The sequence below is a fragment of the Eubalaena glacialis genome, chromosome 9 (assembly GCF_028564815.1).
Source record: "Eubalaena glacialis isolate mEubGla1 chromosome 9, mEubGla1.1.hap2.+ XY, whole genome shotgun sequence".
In the NCBI taxonomy this organism is placed as follows: Eukaryota; Metazoa; Chordata; class Mammalia; order Artiodactyla; family Balaenidae; genus Eubalaena; species Eubalaena glacialis.
In genome coordinates this window covers 99,808,324-99,830,518 of record NC_083724.1, presented here as the reverse complement: position 1 = coordinate 99,830,518, position 22,195 = coordinate 99,808,324, and the positions used below count along the sequence as shown (strand labels likewise).

Below are 22,195 nucleotides of genomic sequence, written 5' to 3'. Positions count from 1 at the left end.
TGTATGCGTGTGCACGTTTGTGCTTGCGTGTGTGTGTGTGTGTGTGTGCGCTAGTGTGCACGTGCCTGTCCCAGTCCAGTAGGGGCATGTGTGCTTGCGTGTGGGTGCGCGTGCATGTGTATGTGTGTGCACGTGTGCAACAGCCCAGTAGGGACAGGTGTGCATACTCACGTGTAAAAAGTCCAAGGTGGGTGTGTCCAGTGCCCTTGGAGCATGTGTGACAATAGGACAGCCTGAGGGAGTGGGCAGGGGGTGGGGAGGGCAGAGGGCGGGCACAGCAGGTGGCGCTGGCCTGCCCTGCCTGTGAGTTGTGGTCTGTCATGGCAGCAAAGGTCCCAGCAGGGAAGAACAGGGTTGGTGCTGTTTGAGGGCAAATCTGAGGGGAGGCCAGGCGGGAGGTGTCCAGAATAGCGAGCCTTAGTGGGACCTTCTCAGGAGGCGCCTCTGACGAGTTCTCAGCAGACTGAGTGCTGAGTGACATGGGGTCCCAGGAAGGCCCCAGCTTTCGGGTGCCATCGTCTGAGCTGGCAGGTCGGGAGGTAGGGGGTGAGGTGGGGGCTGTGACTCAAGGATGTGGAGGGCGGGGGCTCCTGACCATGTGACAACTTGGGGTCCTGAGAGGCAGGGGAGGCTGGGTGGGCCAGGGCCAGGGAACCCCAAGTTCTTTGCCTCTGAGGGGTCTGAGTCTTGCAGCATTCACGGTGGCTGCCCTCGCGGCCGGGTCCCTGGAAGCACGGGGAGGGGGCTGTGGGTGATAACCTGCCTCTTGTTCCCCCGCAGTGAAAAAGAAGCGAACCTGGCACAAACACAGCCCGGGGCAGACTCCCGAAGTGAAGCCCGTGCAGAACGGCAGCCAGCTCTTCATCAAGGAGTTGCGGAGTCGGACCTTTCCCAGGTGAGCAGGTGGCAGCCTTTTCCTCTCCAGCCTGCCTGCTCCCTCCGAGGTCTGGATACGCACCCCACCACTAGGGCTCCAGGGCCATGGGTTTCCCTCCGGGGGAGCAGCACAGTCCCCAAAACTCCAGGTGCTCCCGGCATGGGGGCTGATCTCTCCCTTCTCAGCACCTCCGAGGACAGGTTATGGGGACCCTCTTCACAGCCCGGGAGGGAAGGGACCTATCTCCCCCACCTGGTATGGCCCTTCCCATGGAACCTTCCTGAGAGAGAGGCTACTGCCCCCATTTTATGGACCAGGAGTGGGGGCTGGTGTCCAGCCTGAGACCATCCTCTGGAGGTGGCAGGTCCTGGTATCAAATGGCTGTGGGCTTTCCTCTGTGTCCACGGCCTGGTGGGGTGTCCCTACGTCTTCTTAGAGCACACTCTCCCCCTGCGCAGCCTTGTCCTATATGAGGACCGAGGGCAGAGAGCAGGATCAGGAAATGGTTTCTGGTGAGGGGGGCACCGTGACTGCATGGACGTGAGGTTGTACAGACAGCTGCTCTGAACCACCCTTGTCCCTTCACAGCTGGAAGACAGCTTCTGTTTGTCTGACAAAGTCTTTACTTCTTCTTCACTTTTGAAGGATAATTTGATGGGCACAGAATTCTAAGTTGGTGGGTTTTTTCTTTTAACACTTTAAATGTCTCACCCTATGCTCGACTTGAGTGCATGGTTTCTGGTGAGAAATTCAGTGTAACTCTTACCCTTGCTCCTCAGTGGATAAGGTATTTTTCCTCTCTGGCTTCTTTCTTTTTTATTTTCTTTTTTCCCACCTTTATTGAGATGTAATTCATATACTATACAATCCATCCATTTAAAGGGTACAATTCAGTGTATTCACAGCTCTGCACCACCACCAGTCAGTTTTAGAACGTTTCCATCACCTCAAAAAGAAACCTGTAGCTTTATCATCCTCATTCCTCCCCACTTCTCCCCGAAGTCCTATCACTAATCTGCTTTCTGTCACTGTAGATTTGCCTATTCTGAACATTTCATCAAAATGAAATGATAGAATATGTGGCCTTTGTGACTGGCTTATTTCACTTAGCATAATGTCTTCAAGGTTCATCCAGGGTGTAGCAAGTGTCAGTGCTTCATTCCTTTTTTATGGCTGAATAATATTCCGTTGTATGGATAGACCACATTTTGTTTATCCATTCTTCAGCTGATGGACATTTGGGTTATTTCTGATCTTTGGCTACTGTGAAGAATTCTACTATAAATGTTCTTGTAAAATATTTTGTTTGGACATATATTTTCATTTTTTTAGGAGTAACTCAATATTTAATTGTTTGAGGAACTGCCAGACTGTTTTCTAAAGTGGTTGTACCACTTTCCATTCCCACCAGCAGCGTCTGAGGGTTTCAATTCACCAGAACTTGTTATTATCTGACTTTTTTTTGGCTGCATCGGGTCTTAGTTGCGGCACGCGGGATCTTTGTTGAGGCATGCAGGATCTTTGTTGAGGCATGCAGGATCTTTCGTTGAGAAGCACGGGCTTCTCTCTAGTTGTGGCATGTGGGCTTCTCTGTAGCGGGCTTTTCTCTAGTTGTGGCATGTGGGTTTTCTCTCTCTCGTTGAGGCATGCGAGCTCAGTAGTTGTGGTGAGCCAGCTTAGTTGCCCCGCGGCATGTGGGATCTTAGTTCTCCAACCAGGGATCAAACCCTGCATCCCCTGAGTTGGAAGGTGGATTCTTTACCAGTGGACCACCAGGGAAGTCCCTTATCTGACTTTTTGATTCTACCTATCCTTGTAGGTGTGAAGTGGTCTCTCACTGTGGTTTTAATTTGCATTTCCCTGATGACTAGTGATGTTGAGCATCTTTTCATGTTCTTGTTGGCCATTTGTTGTTTGCCCATTAAAAGTTTTTTTTTTTGTCTTTTTATTATTGAATTGTAACAGTTCTTTATGTATTTTAGATACAAGTCCCTTACCAGATATATGATGTGCAAATACTTCCTCCAATTTTGTGGGTTGTCTTTTCACTTTCTTGGTGTCTTTTGAAGAACAAAAGTTTTTAATTTTGATTAAGTCTAATTTATTTAGTTTTTCTATTGTTGCTTGTGCTTTTGTTTTAGACAAAAACAAAAAGAAACCATTGCCAAATTCAAGGTCATGAAGATTTATGCCTATGTTTTCTTCTAAAAGTTTTATAGTTTTAGCTCTTATATTTATGTCTTTAACTCATTTTGAGTTAATTTTTGTATATGGTGTGAGGTAAAGGTCCAGCTTCATTCCTTTGCATGTGGATATCCAGTTCTCCCATGCACCATTTATTGAAATGCCTATTCTTTCGCCATTGAATTATATTGGTACCCTTGATGAAAAACAATTGACCATAGATGTTTGGGTTTATTTCTGGACCCTCAATTCTGTTCCATTGATCCATATGTCTCATATTATGCCAGTACCACACAATCTTGATTACTGTAGCTTTGTAGTGAAGTTTGAAATTGGGAAGTGCCCTCCAACTTCCTTCTTTTTAAAGACTGTTTTGGTTATCTGGGTGCCTTGTATTTCATTCAGCATTCCAAGTTCAGCATGTCAGTTTCTGCAAAGTAGTCAGCTGGTATTTTGACAGGGATTGTGTGGAATCTGTAGATCAGTTGTCCATTATTTCTTGAATCCCACTCCTTCCTTCTAGATTTGGTTTCCTTCTTGTTGAATTATATCCGTTAGTAGTTCTTTCAGAAAAGGCCTATAAAAATATTCTCTGTGTCTGAAAATATTTTTATTTTGTCTTTATTCTTGCATGATTCTAATTTTCTAAAATGGATCTAAAATTCTAGAGTAAAAGTTATTTTCCTTGAACTTTTTGGAGATACTATTTTGTTGTCTTTTGACATTTCTTGTTACTGATAGTCTAGCCGCTGGAGTTTTTGTTTTGTTTCATTTTCATTTTTGGTAAATAATCTGTTTTTTTCTCTGAAAACTTTTGAGATTGTTTTCTCATTTTTAATATACTATAGGTATACTGCAGTGCCTCTAATGGGCATTTGTTTTTATTTATCCTGTTCAAGACTCAGTAAGTGCCTTTAATTTGAGGGTTCATATTTTATCTCAATTCTGAAAAATGTCCTGTTTTCTCTTTTAATAGCACTTCTTCCCCATTCTGTCTTATTTTTCAGATCTTTTCATCAAATTCACTATTTTCTTTTCAGCCAGCTACTATTTAATGTATCTACTGAGTTTTAAAAAATGTCAATCATCATATTTTTCTTTTCTACAATTTCTATTCCTTTTTAGTGTTGCCTGTTCTTTTCCCTCCTTCTCTGTTCTTTGCCTTATCCTCTCATTATCCCTTTGGATGTGTTTAATGTACTTGTCTTAAAATCCCCTTTTCAATTATCCTATTATCCTCAGTTCTTGGGATCTACTCTTCTGGGCAGATGAGGCTGCTGGCTCTCCCTCCTGGGGGTTCACCTCCTTCTGTGAGGCGTAATCTTCAGAGGGCATCATTCCCATGGCAGCCAGTCTGCCCTGGGCTCTGAGGTGTCCCTACAGGATGGTTTTGTGTTTGCCTCTTGCTGGGTCCTCATGGGTTTCACAGTTCCAGACCCAATCCATGGGTGTGAATTTGGAACTCTCACTAGTGAGACAAGAGCTTGGGATTCCAGTTTATCAAGGGCGACCTTCTACCTCTGGCTGCCTTGTAACTTCCACAGCTGACTCTGTGCTGTCCCAGTACTCCCAGAGCTTCTCACAGCAGTTGCCCACCACACTACTTCTTCTTCCTCACCCTCCACTCACTCCTTCTGATTTATCCCTAACACTCTGTCACCATGGCCTCAAACCCCAGGATCACTCCTCAGTCCTCACCTTAACTGACCCTTGTCAACACGTAGCAGTGGTGCAGCCCCCTCTCCTTGAGTCCTGTCCTCCATGGAGACCATGCCACCATGCTCTGCTGGCTGTCCTCCCCTGCCCGGCCTCCTCCCCTGCTGACGACCCTCCCTGAGGGATTCTGGGAACTCTGCTCGATCCCCACCATCTGTTTCCCTGGCCTCATAGATTGTCCCTTGGCCAGCAGCTCCTCAACTTCTTTCTGCAGCCACTAGTCCTTCTGAGCTCCTGACCGGTCTGTCCAACTGGTGCCTCCACTGGCCAATCCCAACAAGTGTGTTCCTACTCAGCTCTGGATCTGCCCCCACCCCCATTCCTGCCCCACCTCCAGGCCTCAGTCAGTGGCCCCGGTCCCTTGGTCACTCAGGCCAGTCCCTTGGCCATTCACCTTTGCCTCTCTCTGTTCTCCCAGCCCCATCTGATCTCCTGAGTCCACCACCTACCTCTCACTGTCACCTTCTGGTCCAGGCACCGCATGCTGAGCCTCCTCCTCCATGGTTGCCCTGCCCCACCGTGGTCCTGCTGCTGTCCACTGTACAGCCGCACAGCAGCCAGATGAACCTCTGTCACTGCCCTTCTCAAGTTGTCCAGTGGCTCCCCAGTGCTCTTGGCATAGGTGGCCTGGCCCACCACCTCACTGACTTGGGTGCTTGCCCCTACCCCCACCCCCAGCCACCCAGGTCCTTCTTATTCCTCACACTTGCCACATCCTCCTCCCTCCAAGGCCTTTGCTAGTACATTCCTTCTACTTGGAGCCCTGCCCCTCTCACTCCTGCTCCCCCAGGCTTCGACAGGCCCAGTCTGACACTGCTTCCTGCTGTCTCCACCACAGCACTGCTCTCAGCTGTGGGTTAATGGCCTTGCATGCTCATCTGATGAAAGCCCCTCTCCGGCGTCACCACACAGGGGTCTTTCCAGCTGGGCCCCACAGGTCTCTGGCGCCCAGGGCAGCATCTGGCACACAGGGAGGCAGGAGAGCTGCTGACCACAGCATCCCAGCCCAGCCCTGGGTCCTGTGTTTGGCTTGTCCAGGGGGTAGGTTCTCTCTGAAAAGGGGTTTATCTCCATCTGCTGTGTCCTTAGACCTACCCCCATGCAGGGGTCTGATCTCTGAGCACTTGAGAGGAATATTATCGAGTGGAGGGCGAATGGAGAGCAAGGGGTGGGGGAGGGATCTCGTTCACATCTCTCGAGGCTCCCTCTGCCACAGTAAGAGGGATGGGTGCGGTGTGTCCCCATTCTCTACTCACCACGGCCCTGAACAGGTGCCCAGACCTCCTGGACCTCAAGGTTCCTGTCTGTGACGAGTGTGTGGGACCCTGTCATGTCTACCTTGTGGCTGCCCTGTGACCACTGAGTGTGGCACCGTGGCAGGTCCTCCTTCTGGGGCATGGGCGGTGTGTGCCTGGAGCTCAGGCTCCATGTCTGCAGCCCTGAGGCCCTGTCCAGGCCTATCATGGAGGCTGGGACCTGGACTTGATGTGACCCCCGACTTGTATTTCCCTGCAGCGCGGAAGACGTGGTGGCCCGCGTGACGGGCAACCAGCTCACGCTGGGCTACATGGAAGAGCATGGCTTCACCGAGCCCATCCTTGTCCCCAAGAAAGATGGGCTGGGCCTGGCGGTCCCAGCCCCCACCTTCTACGTCAGCGACGTCGAGAACTACGTGGGTAAGTGCCCTCTCCTGCAAGTGAGTTGTGGGCTCCCTGAGCCAGGGCCCTGACTGTGTCCCAGAGCCATGTGAGCCAGTGTGACTCAGGGTCCTCTTGTTCCGTTCTGGGTGCTTTTCTTAGAATGAGACCCCATGCCCCAGCAAATGATGCTGGACCCAGGCCCCTTCCCTTCTCAGTTACTCTGCCCGCAAAATGGGGGCTTCATGGGGACCCCTGGATTCTGCCATCTACAGTACTGTTGGGCGCTAATGATAGTCATGCCTGGGAGGGCCCCAGCTGTGTTGTCCACAGTTCCTGATGTTCGTGCCATGTCCTTCTCAGCCCCTGCGGGGGCCAACCTGGGGGCTGACCTCCCTTGTCTGCCCTGGACACGCCGTCCCATGGCCCCAGGACTACCTCCTCTTCTGGATCCCTTTGAGTTCTAGCTGGTGCTATTGGCGCCCTGTCTTGTGTTCCCTGGCAGCTCCCAGTGCTGTGGACACCCTCGGTCAGGACACCTCTGGGTGGATGAAGTGCTTGTATGTGCTGGGACATCATCTGGCACAGAGAGGCCAGCACGTGCTTGCAATAACCTTGGCAGGGCTGGTGGCCTCACAGCCCTGGCTCTGAGGCCCTCATGGTTGCTGGGTATTGGGGTGTTCAGAGGGATGCCTGGGTGGCCAGTGAGGAGAGGGGAGAGAAAAGACCCTGAAAAGGCAAATGCCCAGGCCAGCTCTGGCCGCACACTGGACAGGAGAGGGCACAGGTGCTGAAACCCTCAGACAAGTTGTTCCATCACTGAGCTCTTGACCCTTTGCATCTGTAAGGCTTATGAATGGGGGGCAGGGGGCAGATGGGTGTGAGGATTAAATGAGATCATCTGTACAAGCCACACAGGAAGCCAGTGGCATTCCAGAGAACAGGGGGGCGGGGTGGGAAACACCCCTTCTCTGGAGCTGAAGCCCACCAGGGGAGGCCCCAAGGCTGGCCAGCTTGTGGCAGGGAGGAAGAAGGGACTCATGTTTTCAGTCTGGGAATGACCACAGTCCAGGACTGTTTCTGCCATGTCGTAGTGCCTGTAATAACAGATAATAGCTAGTGAGTGTCTACCAGGTGCCAGGCATTTTTCTAAGCTGTTTCTGCATAGGAGCTAGTGTTGTCCTGCTCACAACTCTGTCATCCAGGCCCCAGGCTCAGCCAGCTGCAAAGGGCAGGGCCAGGTCTGCCGCAGACCCTGCCTCCCCCCCACCCCCCAACCAGTTGTGCTTACAGGAGTGGGAAGCAGCTTACTGAATAGGAGAGGAGACGGCCCAGAGGTTTCTGTTGTAAATGTCTTTCTTTCACCTCTTAATTTTTTTATTATGCAACTTTTCACACACACACAAAATGAGAGAAATAAGCAGTGAACCCTCATGTACCCAGTACTGGTCACAAAACCCATCAGCTTTTGGCTGTTTTCCTGTCTCCCCAACTCCCTCCTCCCCCAAGTATTTGAAGGCAAGTCTCTGGTACATACATCATTTTACCCATGAAAACTCCAGTACACAGCGCTAACAGACAGTTTTAAAAAAAATATAATCGCAGTTCCATCTTGCACTTTACGACCCTAACAATAATTCCTTAAAATCACCTAAGACCACCTAAATTCTCCCCAGTTGCCTCAAAAACACCTTTTTATATTTGGATGTTTGACTCTGAATCTAAACAAGACCCACACACTACATTTGGGTTTGATGTCCCTTCAGTCTCTTCTGTAACAGCCCCCATCCCCTTTCCATTCCCTTGGTTTTTTGGAGAAATGGGGTTGTTAGTCCTGGAGAATCTTTCTTTTTTTTCTTTTTTGCATTTTATTTTATTTATTTTTTTATATAGCAGGTTCTTACTAGTTATCCATTTAATACATATTAGTGTATGTATGTCAATCCCAATCTCCCAATTCATACCACCGCACCTCCCCCCCCGCAACTTTCCCCCCTTGGTGTCCATATGTTTGTTCTCTACATCTGTGTCTCCATTTCTGCCCTGCAAACCGGTTAATCTATACCATTTTTCTAGGTTCCACATATATGCGTTAATGTACAATATTTGTTTTTCTCTTTCTGACTTACTTCACTCTGTATGACAGTCTCTAGATCCATCCACATCTCTACAAATGACCCAATTTCATTCCTTTTTATGGCTGAGTAATATTCCATTGTATATATGTATCACATCTTCCTTACCCATTCATCTGTCGATGGGCATTTAGGTTGCTTGCATGACCTGGCTATTGTAAATAGTGCTGCAATGAACATTGGGGTGCATGTGTCTTTTTGAATTATGGTTTTCTCTGGGTATATGCCCAGTAGTGGGATTGCTGGGTCATATGGTAATTCTATTTTTAGTTTTTTAAGGAACCTCCATACTGTTCCCCATAGTGGCTGTATCAATTTACATTCCCACCAACAGTGCAAGAGGGTTCCCTTTTCTCCACACCCTCTCCAGCATTTGTTGTTTGTAGATTTTCTGATGATGCCCATTCTAACTGGTGTGAGGTGATACCTCATTGCAGTTTTGATGTGCATTTCTCTAATAATTAGTGATGTTGAGCAGCTTTTCATGTGCTTCTTGGCCATCTGTATGTCTTCTTTGGAGAAATGTCTACTTAGGTCATCTGCCCATTTTTGGATTGGGTTGTTTGTTTTTTTAATATTGAGCTGCATGAGCTGTTTATATATTTTGGAGATTAATCCTTTGTCACTTGCTTCGTTTGCAAATATTTTCTCCCATTCTGAGGGTTGTCTTTTCGTCTTGTTTGTAGTTTCCTTTGCTTTGCAAAAGCTTTTAAGTTTAATTAGGTCCCATTTGTTTATTTTTGTTTTTATTTCCATCACTCTAGGAGGTGGGTCAAAAATGATCTTGCTGTAATTTTTGTCAAAGAGTGTTCTTCGTATGTTTTCCTCTAAGAGTTTCATAGTGTCCAGTCTTACATTTAGGTCTCTAATGCATTTTGAGTTTATTTTTGTGTATGGTGTTAGGGAGTGTTCTAATTTCATTCTTTTACATGTAGCTGTCCAGTTTTCCCAGCACCACTTATTGAAGAGACTGTCTTTTCTCCATTGTATATCCTTGCCTCCTTTGTCATAGATTAGTTGACCATAGGTGCGTGGGTTTATCTCTGGGATTTCTATCCTGTTCCATTGATCTATGTTTCTGTTTTTGTGCCAGTACCATATTGTCTTGATTACTGTAGCTTTGTAAGATAGTCTGAAGTCAGGGAGTCTGATTCCTCCAGCTCCGTTTTTTTCCCTCAAAACTGCTTTGGCTATTCGGGGTCTTTTGTGTCTCCATACAAATTTTAAGATTTTTTCTTCAAGTTCTGTAAAAAATGCCATTGGTAATTTGATAGGGATTGCACTGAATCTGTAGATTGCTTTGGGTAGTATAGTCATTTTCACAATATTGATTCTTCCAATCCAAGAACGTGGTATATCTCTCCATCTGTTTGTATCATCTTTAATTTCTTTCATCAGTGTCTTATAGTTTTCTGCATACAGGTCTTTTGTCCCCCTAGGTAGGTTTATTCCTAGGTATTTTGTTCTTTTTTGCAATGGTAAATGGGAGTGTTTCCTTAATTTCTCTTTCAGATTTTTCATCATTAGTGTATAGGAATGCAAGAGATTTCTGTGCATTAATTTTGTATCCTGCAACTTTACCAAATTCATTGATTAGCTCTAGTAGTTTTCTGGTGGCATCTTTAGGATTCTCTATGTATAGTATCATGTCATCTGCAAACAGTGACAGTTTTACTTCTTCTTTTCCAATTTGTATTCCTTTTTTTTAAAAAATTATTTATTTATTTATTTATTTATTTATTGGGCTGTGTCGGGTCTTCGTTTCTGTGCGAGGGCTTCCTCTAGCTGCGGCAAGCGGGGGCCACTCTTCATTGCGGTGCGTGGGCCTCTCACTATCGTGGCCTCTCTTGTTGTGGAGCACAGGCTCCAGACGTGCAGGCTCAGCAGTTGTGGCTCACGGGCCTAGTTGCTCCGCGGCATGTGGGATATTCCCAGACCAAGGCTCGAACCCGTGTCCCCTGCATTAGCAGGCAGATTCTCAACCACTGCGCCACCAGGGAAGCCCTATTCCTTTTATTTCTTTTTCTTCTCTGATTGCCGTGGCTAGGACTTCCAAAACTATGTTGAATAATAGTGGTGAGAGTGGACATCCTTGTCTTGTTCTGATCTTAGAGGAAATGCTTTCAGTTTTTCACCATTGAGAATGATGTTTGCTGTGGGTTTGTCATACATGGCCTTTATTAAGTTGAGGTAGGTTCTCTCTGTGCCCACTTTCTGGAGAGTTTTTATCATAAATGGGTATTGAATTTTGTCAAAAGCTTTTTCTGCATCTATTGAGATGAGCATATGGTTTTTGTTCTTCAGTTTGTTAAAATGGTGTATCACATTGATTGATTTGCGTATATTGAAGAATCCTTGCATTCCTGGGATAAACCCCACTTGATCATGGTATATGATCCTTTTAATGTGTTGTTGGATGCTGTTTGCTAGTATTTTGTTGAGGATTTTTGCATCTATATTCATCAGTGATATTGGCTGTAATTTTCTTTTTTTTGTAGTATCTTTGTCTGGTTTTGGTATCAGGGAGATGGTGGCCTCATATAGTGAGTTTGGGAGTGTTCCTTCCTCTGCAATTTTTTGGAAGAGTTGGAGAAGGATGGGTGTTAGCTCTTTTCTAAATGTTTGATAGAATTCACCTGTGAAGCCATCTGGTCCTGGACTTTTGTTTGTTGGAAGAGTTTTAATGACAGTTTCAATTTCATTACTTGTGATTGGTCTATTCATTTTTTCTGTTTCTTCCTGGTTCAGTCTTGGAAGGTTTTACCTTTCTAAGAATTTGTCCATTTTATTGGCATAGAGTTGCTTGTAGTAGTCTCTTAGGATGCTTTGTATTTCTGCAGTGTCTGTTGTAACTTCTCCTTTTTTATTTCTAATTTTATTGATTTGAGTCCTCTCCCTCTTTTTCTTGATGAGTCTGACTAATGGTTTATCAATTTTGTTTATCTTTTCAAAGAACCAGCTTTTAGTTTTATTTATCTTTGCTATTGTTTTCTTTGTTTCTATTTCATTTATTTCTGTGCTGATCTTTATGATTTCTTTCCTTCTACTAACTTTGGGTTTTGTTTGTTCTTCTTTTTCTGGTTCCTTTAGGTGTAAGGTTAGATTGTTTATTTGAGATTTTCCTTGTTTCTTGAGGTAGGCTTGTATAGCTATAAACTTCACTCTTAGAACTGCTTTTGCTGCATCCCATAGGTTTTGGATCATCATATTTTCATTGTCATTTGTTTCTAGGTATTTTTTGATTTCCTCTTTGATTTCTTCAGTGATCTCTTGTTTATTTAGTAACATATTGTTTAGCCTCCACGTGTTTGTGTTTTTTACGTTCTTTTCCCTGTAATTGATTTCTAATCTCATAGTGTTGTGATCAGAAAAGATGCTTGATATGATTTCAATTTTCTTAAATTTACTGAGGCTTGATTTGTGACCCAAGATGTGATCTATCCTGGAGAATGTTCCGTGTGCACTTGAGAAGAAAGTGTAATCTGCTGTTTTTGGATGGAATGTCCTATAAATATCAATTAAATCTATCTGGTCTATTGTGTCATTTAAAGCTTGTGTTTCCTTATTAATTTTCTGTTTGGATGATCTGTCCATTGGTGTAAGTGAGGTGTTAAAATTCCCCACTGTTACTGTGTTACTGTCGATTTCCTCTTTTATAGCTGTGAGCAGTTGTCTTATGTATTGAGGTGCTGCTATGTTTGGTGCATATATATTTATAATTGTTATATCTTCTTCTTGGATTGATCCCTTGATCATTATGTAGTGCCCTTCTTTGTCTCTTGTAATAGTCTTTATTTTAAAGTCTATTTTATCTGATAGGAGTATTGCTACTACAGCTTTCTTTTGATTTCCATTTTCATGGACTATCTTTTTCCATCCCCTCACTTTCAGTCTGTATGTATCCCTAGGTCTGAAGTGTGTCTCTTGTAGACAGCATATATATGGGTCTTGTTTTTGTATCCATTCAGCGTGCCTCTGTCTTTTGGTTGGAGCATTTAATCCATTCACGTTTAAGGTAATTATCGATATGTATGTTCCTATTACCATTTTCTTAATTGTTATGGGTTTGTTTTTGTAGGTCCTTTTCTTCTCTTGTGTTTCCCACTGAGAAAAGTTCCTTGAGCACTTGTTGTAGAGCTGCTTTGATGGTGCTGAATTCTCTTAGCTTTTGCTTGTCTGTAAAGCTTTTGATTTCTCCATCAAATCTGAATGAGATCCTTGCCGGGTAGAGTAATCTTGGTTGTAGGTTCTTCCCTTTCATCACTTTAAGTATATCATGCCACTCCCTTCTGGCTTGTAGAGTTTCTGCTGAGAAATCAGCTGTTAAACTTATGGGAGTTCCCTTGTATGTTATTTGTCATGTTTCCCTTGTTGCTTTCAAAAATTTTTCTTTGTCTTTAAGTTTTGTCAGTATGATTACTATGTGTCTCGGCGTGTTTCTCTTTGGGTTTATCGTGCCTGGGACTCTCTGCGCTTCCTGGACTTGAGTGGCTATTTCCTTTCCTATGTTAGGGAGGTTTTCGACTATAATCGCTTCAAACATTTTCTCAGGTCCTTTCTCTCTCTCTTCTCCTTCTGGGACCCCTATAATGTGAATGTTGTTGAGTTTAATGTTGTCCCAGAGGTCTCTTAGCCTGTCTTCATTTGTTTTCATTCTTTTTTCTTTATTCTGTTCCACGGCAGTGAATTCCACCACTCTGTCTTCCAGGTCACTTATCCCTTCTTCTGCCTCAGTTATTCTGGTATTGATTCCTTCTAGTGTATTTTTCATTCAGTTATTATATTGTTCATCTCTGTTTGTTTGTTCTTTAATTCTTCTAGGTCTTTGTTAAACATTTCTTGCATCTTCTCAATCTTTGCCTCCTTTCTTTTTCCAAGGTCCTGGATCATCTTCACTATCATTATTCTGAATTCTTTTTCTGGAAGGTTGCCTATCTCCACTTCATTTAGTTGTTTTTCTGGGGTTTTATCTTGTTCCTTCATCTGGTACATAGCCCTCTGCCTTTTCATCTTGTCTGTCTTTCTGTGGCTGTGGTTTTTTTTCCACAGGCTGCAGGATTGTGGTTCTTGTTGCTTCTGCTGTCTGCCCTCTGGTGGATGAGGCTATCTAAGAGGCTTGTGCAAGTTTCTTGATGGGAGGGACTGGTGGTGGGTAGAGCTGGGTGTTGCTCTGGTGGGCAGAGCTCAGTAAAACTTTAATCTACTTGTCTGCTGATGGGTGGGTCTGGGTTCCCTCCCTGTTGGTTGTTTGGCCTGAGGCAACCCAACACTGGAGCCTACCGGGCTCTTTGATGGGGCTATTGGCAGACTCTGGGAGGGCTCACACCAAGGAGTACTTCCCAGAACTTCTGCTGCCAGTGTCCTTGTCCTCATGGTGAGCCACATCCACCCCCCGCCTCTGCAGGAGACCCTCCAACACTAGCAGGTAGGTCTGGTTCAGTCTCCAGTGGGGTCACTGCTCCTTCCCCTGTCCCGATGCACACCGTACTTTGTGCCCTCCAAGAGTGGAGTCTCTGTTTCCCCCAGTCCTGTCGAAGTCCTGCAATCAAATCCTGCTAGCCTTCAAAGTCTTATTCTCTAGGATTTCCTCCTCCTGTTGCCAGACCCCCAGGTTGGGAAGCCTGATGTGGGGCTCAGAACATTCACTCCAGGGGGTGGACTTCTGTGGTATAAGTGTTCTCCAGTTTGTGAGTCACCCACCCAGCAGTTATGGGATTTGATTTTATTGTGATAGCGCCCCTCCTACCATCTCACTGTGGCTTCTCCTTTGTCTTTGGATGTGGGGTATGTTTTTTGGTGAGTTCCAGTGGCTTCCTGTTGATGATTATTCAGCAGTTAGTTGTGATTCCGGTGCTCTTGCAAGAGGGAGTAAGCTCATGTCCTTCTACTCCGCCATCTTGAACCAATCTCTCTGGAGAATCTTTCATATTTGAGATTTGGGAAGATCTTACATTAGGGATTTGGCTGACAGCGTCCCTGTGGTGTCATTTAACGTGTTCTTCTGTCCCTAATAGTTCCTGTAACAGGTGGTTAGAGGTTGCTTAGATTTGTGTTCAAGTTGTTGGCAGGACTCCTTCTTGGGGTAGGGGTGCTTCCACCCACTTCTTTTCAGTGGTCAAGGCAGTGCAGTCTCATCTGTTCACAGAATGCTCCATCAGCCTTTCAGCTCACTGTCTGAGCAGCCGGTGAGGACTGTTGCAAAGGAAGAGTGTGCTAATTCTGTCCTTCTCTCTCCTCTATTGTGAGTCTTCTGTAAAGAACTTTCCCTTATTAGTTACTTGGTTATCCAGAACTCTATTTCTGTCATCAACAATTTTTACCCTGAACTTTTCCCATCAAGTATAGAAAATGTAGGATAAATGTATTTCCTTTTATTATCAATTTTCAGAATAATGAGTTGGTGTCCTAGAAATGCAAGAATTTTTTTGATTTAAAAAATTTTTAAGTATAAGTATGTCCATGCATTATTTGGGACATATTTACACTGAAAACATCTTCATTGTTTATCTGAAGTGTAAGTTTTTACCTGGTGTCCTGTATTTTTATTTGCTTATCTGGCCACCTTAGCTGAGGCTCATGACTGTGCCACCCCACTGTACCAGAGGGTCTTCATGGCCACCCAAGGGAAGGAGCAGGCAGGGCAGGTGGGGGGAGGGTCAGACATTAGAGCCTAGAGCCTCAGCATTCAGCCCTCCCTCAGTTGTCTTCTGAGGGTGAGTGAGCATTTCCTCTGCACATCCTGGCCCCCGACCTCACGGAAGGCCACACCATCTTCCCTGGGTGTGCTCACCCTCCCCTGCTGCCTCCCCAGGCCCAGAGCGGAGTGTGGACGTAACAGACGTCACCAAGCAGAAGGACTGCAAAATGAAGCTGAAGGAGTTTGTGGACTATTACTACAGCACCAACCGCAAGCGGGTCCTTAACCTTACCAACCTTGAGTTCTCTGACACCAGGTGAGTGGGGCCAGGGTGGAGGGATGGAGAGGGATACTAGTTTGGAACATGCTGGAGATTTAAGCCTGTGACTGAGGCTGTTGAGGTCAGGGTGGCCTGGCTTATGATTTGTGAACATCTTGTCCGAGCAGGCATGGCCTTGAAGGCAGAGATGTGCCCAGGGCAGCAAGAACACTGAGACCCCGTTCTCGGCTGGGCTGAAGTGTCACTGCACAGGTGCTGCTGAGCTGGATGTTTTTGATGCAGTATTGTGCATTCTATCCAGGACAGTGACATTTAATAGAATCAAAGGCTGCCTTTGCCTTTTCTCATCTTCCCTGGAGATGAGTTATCTGGTCTGACATGGCCCAGCATGGCAAGGAGTTGCAGGCACCCCTGTTGTCTGCTCTGGAGAGAAGTGGCTTTTCCTTAGGTGTTGCCAGGAAGCGCCTGGGCTGTGCATGAGCAATGATATTCACTCTCAGGGCCCCATCGTGCCCCGCAACACTAGCATGAGCCCACCTGACAAGTCTCTTTCCAGTTCTCCAGGAAGGAAGTTGTTTCTGGGGTAGATGGTTCTCAGGCCTTCTCCATGCCCGTCTTTGGGTGAGAGCTCAGTGTTGGGTGCCTGCCACAGTCACACCCAGCAGCTGGGCTCATTCTGCCCTCTGTGAACCTCAGTTTGCTCATCTGTAGAATGGGAGCAATGCCATGTAGCCCGAGGTGGAGAAATAGGCATGGGACACACATCTCAGAGCACCTTTCCCACCCTGCCCAGCGGGCAAAACAAATGTGCTGACGGCTCCCATCACTGCTGACTGCTCCTGTCCCTGCCCCCAGAATGTCCAGCTTTGTGGAGCCTCCTGACATCGTAAAGAAACTGTCCTGGGTAGAAAACTACTGGCCCGACGACGCACTGTTGGCCAAGCCCAAGGTGACCAAGTACTGCCTGATCTGTGTGAAGGACAGCTACACTGACTTTCACATCGACTCCGGGGGTGCCTCTGCATGGTACCACGTGCTCAAGGTGAGCGCTGGCCTCTGCTCCCCCTGTGGGCCCTACGTGGGCCTCAGGGGCAAGACCTGCTCTTGACCAGGCCACTGTCTGCCTGCAGGACCGTTTGTAGTCCCCACAGGCCCTAACAGTGGCCAGCATCAAGTGGGATGAGGGACAAGATGTTTCTCCACAGAAGGGACACAGATGTTGGGCCCTTGGGAGGCATGGGGGTGGGGGAGAGCACCTCAGGACCAGAGCAGCACACGTGTGTTGCCTTTTCTAAAGATTGAGGCTCATGAAGCAATTGGAGGAGGCCCACTGCAGTGGTGACCAAGGGCTCGTGTCCAGGGAAGGGAGAGCAGTGCTGGGAAGACTTCCTGGCGGAAGGGATGAGGGAGCATGCCCCACTGGGAGGATGAGGGGGTGGGCTGGGGGCTGGGGAGCAAGGCTGCAGTGGCATCTGAGTGGCAGAGAGAGCTAGGAGACTTCTGGCTGGGGACAGATAGGGAAGCTAGGGGAAAAGGGAGATGTGAAAACAAACGAAAAAGGAGAACCTAAGCCTTGGGCTCACCACCTTGCCCCGGGTCTCCCCAGACCTGCTAGAGCCCAGGCTAGGGTAGGCAGCTCAGCTTCTGCTCCTAGCCCTTTGAGGCCCTGAGCAAGTCCTGCCCCCGCCCCCCATGCATCCCCACCCTCAGCCTGTCTGCCTCGTGAGTGAGGACCTCTATATCTCCCTAGTCCAAGTGCAGGGCTGGGCTGGTGCTGGTGCTGGCAGCAGGGCCGTCCTTCCATCTCCAGCTGGGACCCAAGCCACTCTCAAGAGCAGAGCTTTCTTGTAACTCGTCAGACAGCAGGTCACAACGTTGTTCCCCTTGGCAGATAGGCATCCATAGTGCTGCAGAGATATGGTGTGTGGAGTGGTAGGGGTTGCCCTGAACATGCCGGAGGCGCCTGTGCCTAGAGTCTTCCTAACACGCAGATGTCTGAATTGCAAAGCACATGTGGCCCCAGTGTTTCAGGGGAGGAATGATGGGCCTGGGCAGGATGCTGTTGAAGCTAGGACCCATCGCCGGGACATGGTGGGCTCCGTCCCCTCTCAGCATCCCCAGGACATGATGGGCACTGCCCACCCCCAGCATCCTCAGCATATGACAGGCTCCACCAATGGCCTCTTGTTGGCAGGGGGAGAAGATCTTCTATCTCATCAAGCCAGCTTCGGCCAACATCTCCCTGTATGAGCGCTGGCAGTCGGCCTCAAACCACAGTGAGATGTTCTTTGCTGACCAGGTGGACAAATGCTACAAGTGCACCCTCAAGCAGGGCCAGACGCTCTTCATCCCCTCAGGTGAGTGCCCTGTCCCCATGTTGTGTCTCCCACCTCTGATGTCTGCCAGGGGAGGTCATGCCCTGGCTGTTCCCTGCCTTGCCTTGGGGTCAGTCCTGCTCTGTGGTCACCTCTGGGGCCACCTCGGGGCCATGAGCCCCTGCAGCTTCCAGCCTGGCTGTGCTCACAGAGGCCAGGCACGTGGGATTGCATGGGGCCCCAAGAGCCCAGCCCAGAGAGCACAGCCACACTGTCAGAGATGGTGTTTGCTGATCTCAACATCTCAAACATATGCAGAAGGAGGAAGCATGACACGAGCAGATAAATGCCCTTTACAGATGTCATGTTGCTTCACCCATAAATATTTCACCGTATCTGTAAGGTTTCCTTTTAAAAATAACATAATTACAATACTGTCATCACACTTTAAAAATGAACAGTTAACAGTTCCTTAGTATCACCAAATAGCTAGCCAGTGTTCAGATTTTCTAATTGTCATATATGGAGGCCCTCACATTTCCACTGATTTATGTGCCTCTGAGTGAGTGCCTCCTGATCTAGCCCCTACCCCTGTTTCTTACAATCACAGTTATTTCCCAAAGTCTGTAGGGACAAACCCAGCTCTCCCGGGAGGTGTGGCAACTCTGCCTGTCTCTTTCCACCCCTGCATGTGGAGATCAGGGATGCCAGGCAGCCCGACCCTGGGGTGGGTCTGAGCAAGTCCCCTTGGCTCCTGGGCCTCAGTTTCCCTGTCTGTACCATACAGGGCTGGATAGAATAGACTGAGTGAGCTCGGACACAGTCTGTCCTTCTGGGAGGGCCCACCCACTCATTACATGGAAGCCAGGGCCAGAGCACCTTCCAGGGGGCCCGGGTGGATGGGGGCACAGAGGAAGGGCTGGCAGGAGTCAGGCCCGGTAGCTGCCAAGAGCCTGGCATGAGAACACTGTGAAGAGATAGCCCCATCCCTGTCTCCCCAGGCTGGATTTATGCCACACTTACACCTGTGGACTGCCTGGCCTTCGCGGGACATTTCCTCCACAGCCTGAGTGTGGAGATGCAGATGAGGTAGGGCCACACCTGACTCCCAGGATCCGCTGGGCAGGGTCCCCACCGTTGGTGTGATGATACCTCTCCTGAGTCCTGGCTGGGCCTCTGTGTGGTGGGGAGGAAGGAGGAGAGGAGCCATGATCTTACCAGGGCCCCTGAGGCGCCTGGTCACTGGACAGCCTCGAGACTGTAGTGGGTTTGGGGTGAGCTGAAAGGCCGAGTTGCCTTCTCCTTGGGCACTGACCCAGAGGTCTAGAAGCCGCGGCCCATGGGGCTTGCCCTTAACGCAAAGCGCTCATCCTGATGTGGTCCTCTGGTCCACCTCACCGCGTAGGGCCCAGAAGGGAGGCCTGAGCGGTCATGACCTAGGTGTGGCCTCTGGTCATAGTGTGGGTTCACCTTCCTTTATCATTGCCTGCTCAGGGCTTAATGCACTGAATAGTTCTTTGCTATGGCTTCCAGAGCATACGAAGTGGAAAGAAGGTTGAAACTGGGCAGCCTGACTCAGTTTCCCAACTTCGAAACTGCCTGCTGGTACATGGGGAAGCACCTGCTGGAGGCGTTCAAAAGTACGTCCCCTGGTCGGCGTCTCAGCCTGCGGCTCTGGACAGTTCGTTTGCGTGGGGAGCTCAGGGACGCCGGGGAGTGGTAACAGTTCTGCCATCATGCAGCAGGGCGGCTGGGCCCTGGAGGACAGGCTGAGCGATGCCTTCATGGGCCCTGAGCAAGTCCCCTTAGCTCACGGGCCTTGCTTTCCCTGTCTGTGTGCTGTGGGGCTGGACTGGACTCCTGCCTGCAGGGTCATCTGGTGTTGCAAAAAGAGCACTGGCCGCATGTCCCCAGACCGGGTGTGTGTTCTGCTCGGTTCCTGTGGCCTTGTGTGGTTACTGACAGGGCTCAGTTGGGACATTGAGAGGCCTGGGGGCCTGCCTGGCTACCAGCTGAGGGATCCCTGCAGCATCCCTGCTGTACTGGGGGTGGGTGTGCATGCCAGAGTCCCCTGTGGAAGGCCTGTGGGGAGGGGTGGGCTCCACTGGGTCCATGCCCTCTGTGGGCATGGCCCTCCGTCCCAGGCCCTGCCAGGCCATGCCTTCGGGATCAGCGTTTGGCTCCTGGTGGCCAACCCCTGCTCAGGTCTCCAAACTTTCTGCAGCCGGGTGAGGGACCCAGGAGGAGCATTTGCTTTCATGGAGAGCTTTCTTTTTCAGCAGCACCCACCCTTCCAGGAAACTGCTGTTTTGTGTTCTGATAAGAGCTATGAGTGGAGACCACCGTATCAGGACTCCTTTGCACTTTGGCTCTAATTTGAGATGAGAAAGCTGAAAATGGTTCTTAACCTGGGCTGGCCAAGTTTCAGTGAAATTCTTCCATCGCTCTCTAAATTCAAGCCCTGTGCTCCACCCTGGCAGAGCGAGTGCCCTGCCCTAGGGGCCTCTTGCCAGGGAGATGGAATGGGGGTAGTGTGGGTGGAGTCACACCCTGGGGACCTTGGGACAGCCTGACCAGGGTGACCGTTGACTAGCTGGGCCTCGCTGAGCTGCCCCTGCCTCTCTGCCTCGGGCCTTCCTCTGTGAAGGGGCTGGCAGCTCAGCAGCCCCAGAGCTGAGAGGACCCAGGGATTTGCCACAGGCCAGACAAATGGTCACCTGGTGGTGTCAGAGCTCGGGGCTGCTCTGCCTCCATGCTGAGCTCTCTGCCTGAAGGGGGAATGCTCTGTCCCTTTTGTTTGGGGCTGGCTCTGGCTCCCAAGGGTGTGTTTGAGGTGGTGCTTGCCCTGAGCCACCCCAGTGGGAACTGGACCCACTGCCCGGCATCCTTCAGCTATGCAGGGAGCAGTGTGAGGGTGGGAATCAGAAAGCATCTAGGGATGCTTGGTTTGGGACATGACTGTGGCCCCTCACTGATGCAGGCTGGTGACCAGGTGGAGGGAGGAGCCGGGCCACCTGCATGAGGGGCCTGGTGTGTAGACAATGGGAAGGCCAATCCTGCCCCTCGCAGGGCATCTTAGGTGGGCGTCCCCTAGGTTCCAAGAAGAACCGTTGGCAGTTGGGCAGGTGGCAGTGGGCAGAGGCCTCTGAAAGGTCTGGCCCTGAGCGTCCCCCACCACTGGGGCTTTAAGTCACCTGCAGGCGGCAGGTGAGAGTGGGCACCCTCCTGAGCAAACCTGTCTATCTTCCCCCAGGTTCTCACAAGTCTGGGAAGCAGCTGCCCTCTCATTTAGTCCAAGGAGCTAAAATTCTCAATGGTGCTTTCAGATCATGGACGAAAAAGCAGGTAAGGATGTGTACTAGGAGTGATCCAGGGCAGAAGGGAGGGTGGCAGGCGGGGAGCCATTCCCAGGGCTTGTCCTTCCTTTGGTGGGAACTAGCATGTGAAAAGCAGGTGGGTGCCACCTGGCCAGGTCAGACACCTGTTGGTGGGGGCAGATGCAGGACAGAGCCCTCCATCTAGGGACCTGGCCTGAGGGGTGGTGGCTGGGCGGCAGGGAGATTCAGTGGGAGGAAATCAGGTGGTGGAGACAGCACTGCGCGAACCCGAAAGGACAGGGAGCAGGGAGGACTCGAGTCAGTGACTGGCTGGATGTTCAGGGGTCTGAAGAGGAGAGTGGAGATGTCCTCTTTGTCCTACTGGCTGTCCCAGGCATCAACTCAGAAACTGGCTTTGCTCTGTGACTAAGACAGTCCCTTTGCGCCGTGCCCCTCCATCACCCCCCACCACCACAGTAGCACTGCCCTTTGCCCCTCATGGCTCCCTTGAAGCAGCATGTCTGGGCCCCACCTCATGCCCCCACTGTAAAGCGTTAGCACCCTCACTAGCATCCATGCAGCAGCTACTTCTCCTAATGGAGGCTCCAGAGAAGCATCTTCCAACTTCCTTTGGCATCTTGCCTGGATTGTTGGTACAGAGGGAGGGGAGAGGCCTGGCCAGCCTTGGGACTCCCTGTCCACTGCCAAGGGACTCTCTCCCAGTCAGGGGTGCCAGCATAGTCTGAGCAGGTCCCATCAGGCCCGCAGAAGGCCTTGTGGGGTTGGGGAGTCCAGGAGGGGAACACCTGTGCACTTCCTGCTGCTCTCATGGGTGAGCTGGGTGGAGTGGGGCAGCAGATACCCTCCTAGAGCCCTCTTTCAGCCACATCTTCTCTTGCCTCAAGGCCTGGAGTAATGCAGGGTGTCCCTCCTACCTCACATCAGCTGTGTGGCCAGGTGGAGTGGCCTCGTGCCCAGGAAGAAGGGATGGCCCACATTCACTTCACAGCTGGTGGTGGCCTCAGGCACCCCCTCCTCTCTGGGACTTGTTTGTCCACCTGTAGAGTGGAGTCATGGCAGAGCCTCCTCGTTGGGGC

General features: G+C 49.2%; 1 protein-coding gene across 2 annotated transcripts in view; it reads left to right on the top strand.

Annotated features, from left to right (window-relative positions):
* The window catches only part of PHF2 (PHD finger protein 2), a 92,271-nt gene that overhangs the window by 53,285 nt on the left and 16,791 nt on the right, over positions 1–22,195 (top strand). For both annotated transcript variants that reach the window (XM_061200625.1, XM_061200624.1), the window contains exons 3-10: positions 781–895; positions 6,293–6,453; positions 15,361–15,502; positions 16,322–16,508; positions 17,661–17,823; positions 18,783–18,870; positions 19,315–19,421; positions 21,035–21,126. In XM_061200625.1, the coding sequence (XP_061056608.1) occupies positions 781–895; positions 6,293–6,453; positions 15,361–15,502; positions 16,322–16,508; positions 17,661–17,823; positions 18,783–18,870; positions 19,315–19,421; positions 21,035–21,126 (1,055 nt within the window). The remainder of the gene's footprint in view (positions 1–780; positions 896–6,292; positions 6,454–15,360; positions 15,503–16,321; positions 16,509–17,660; positions 17,824–18,782; positions 18,871–19,314; positions 19,422–21,034; positions 21,127–22,195) is intronic.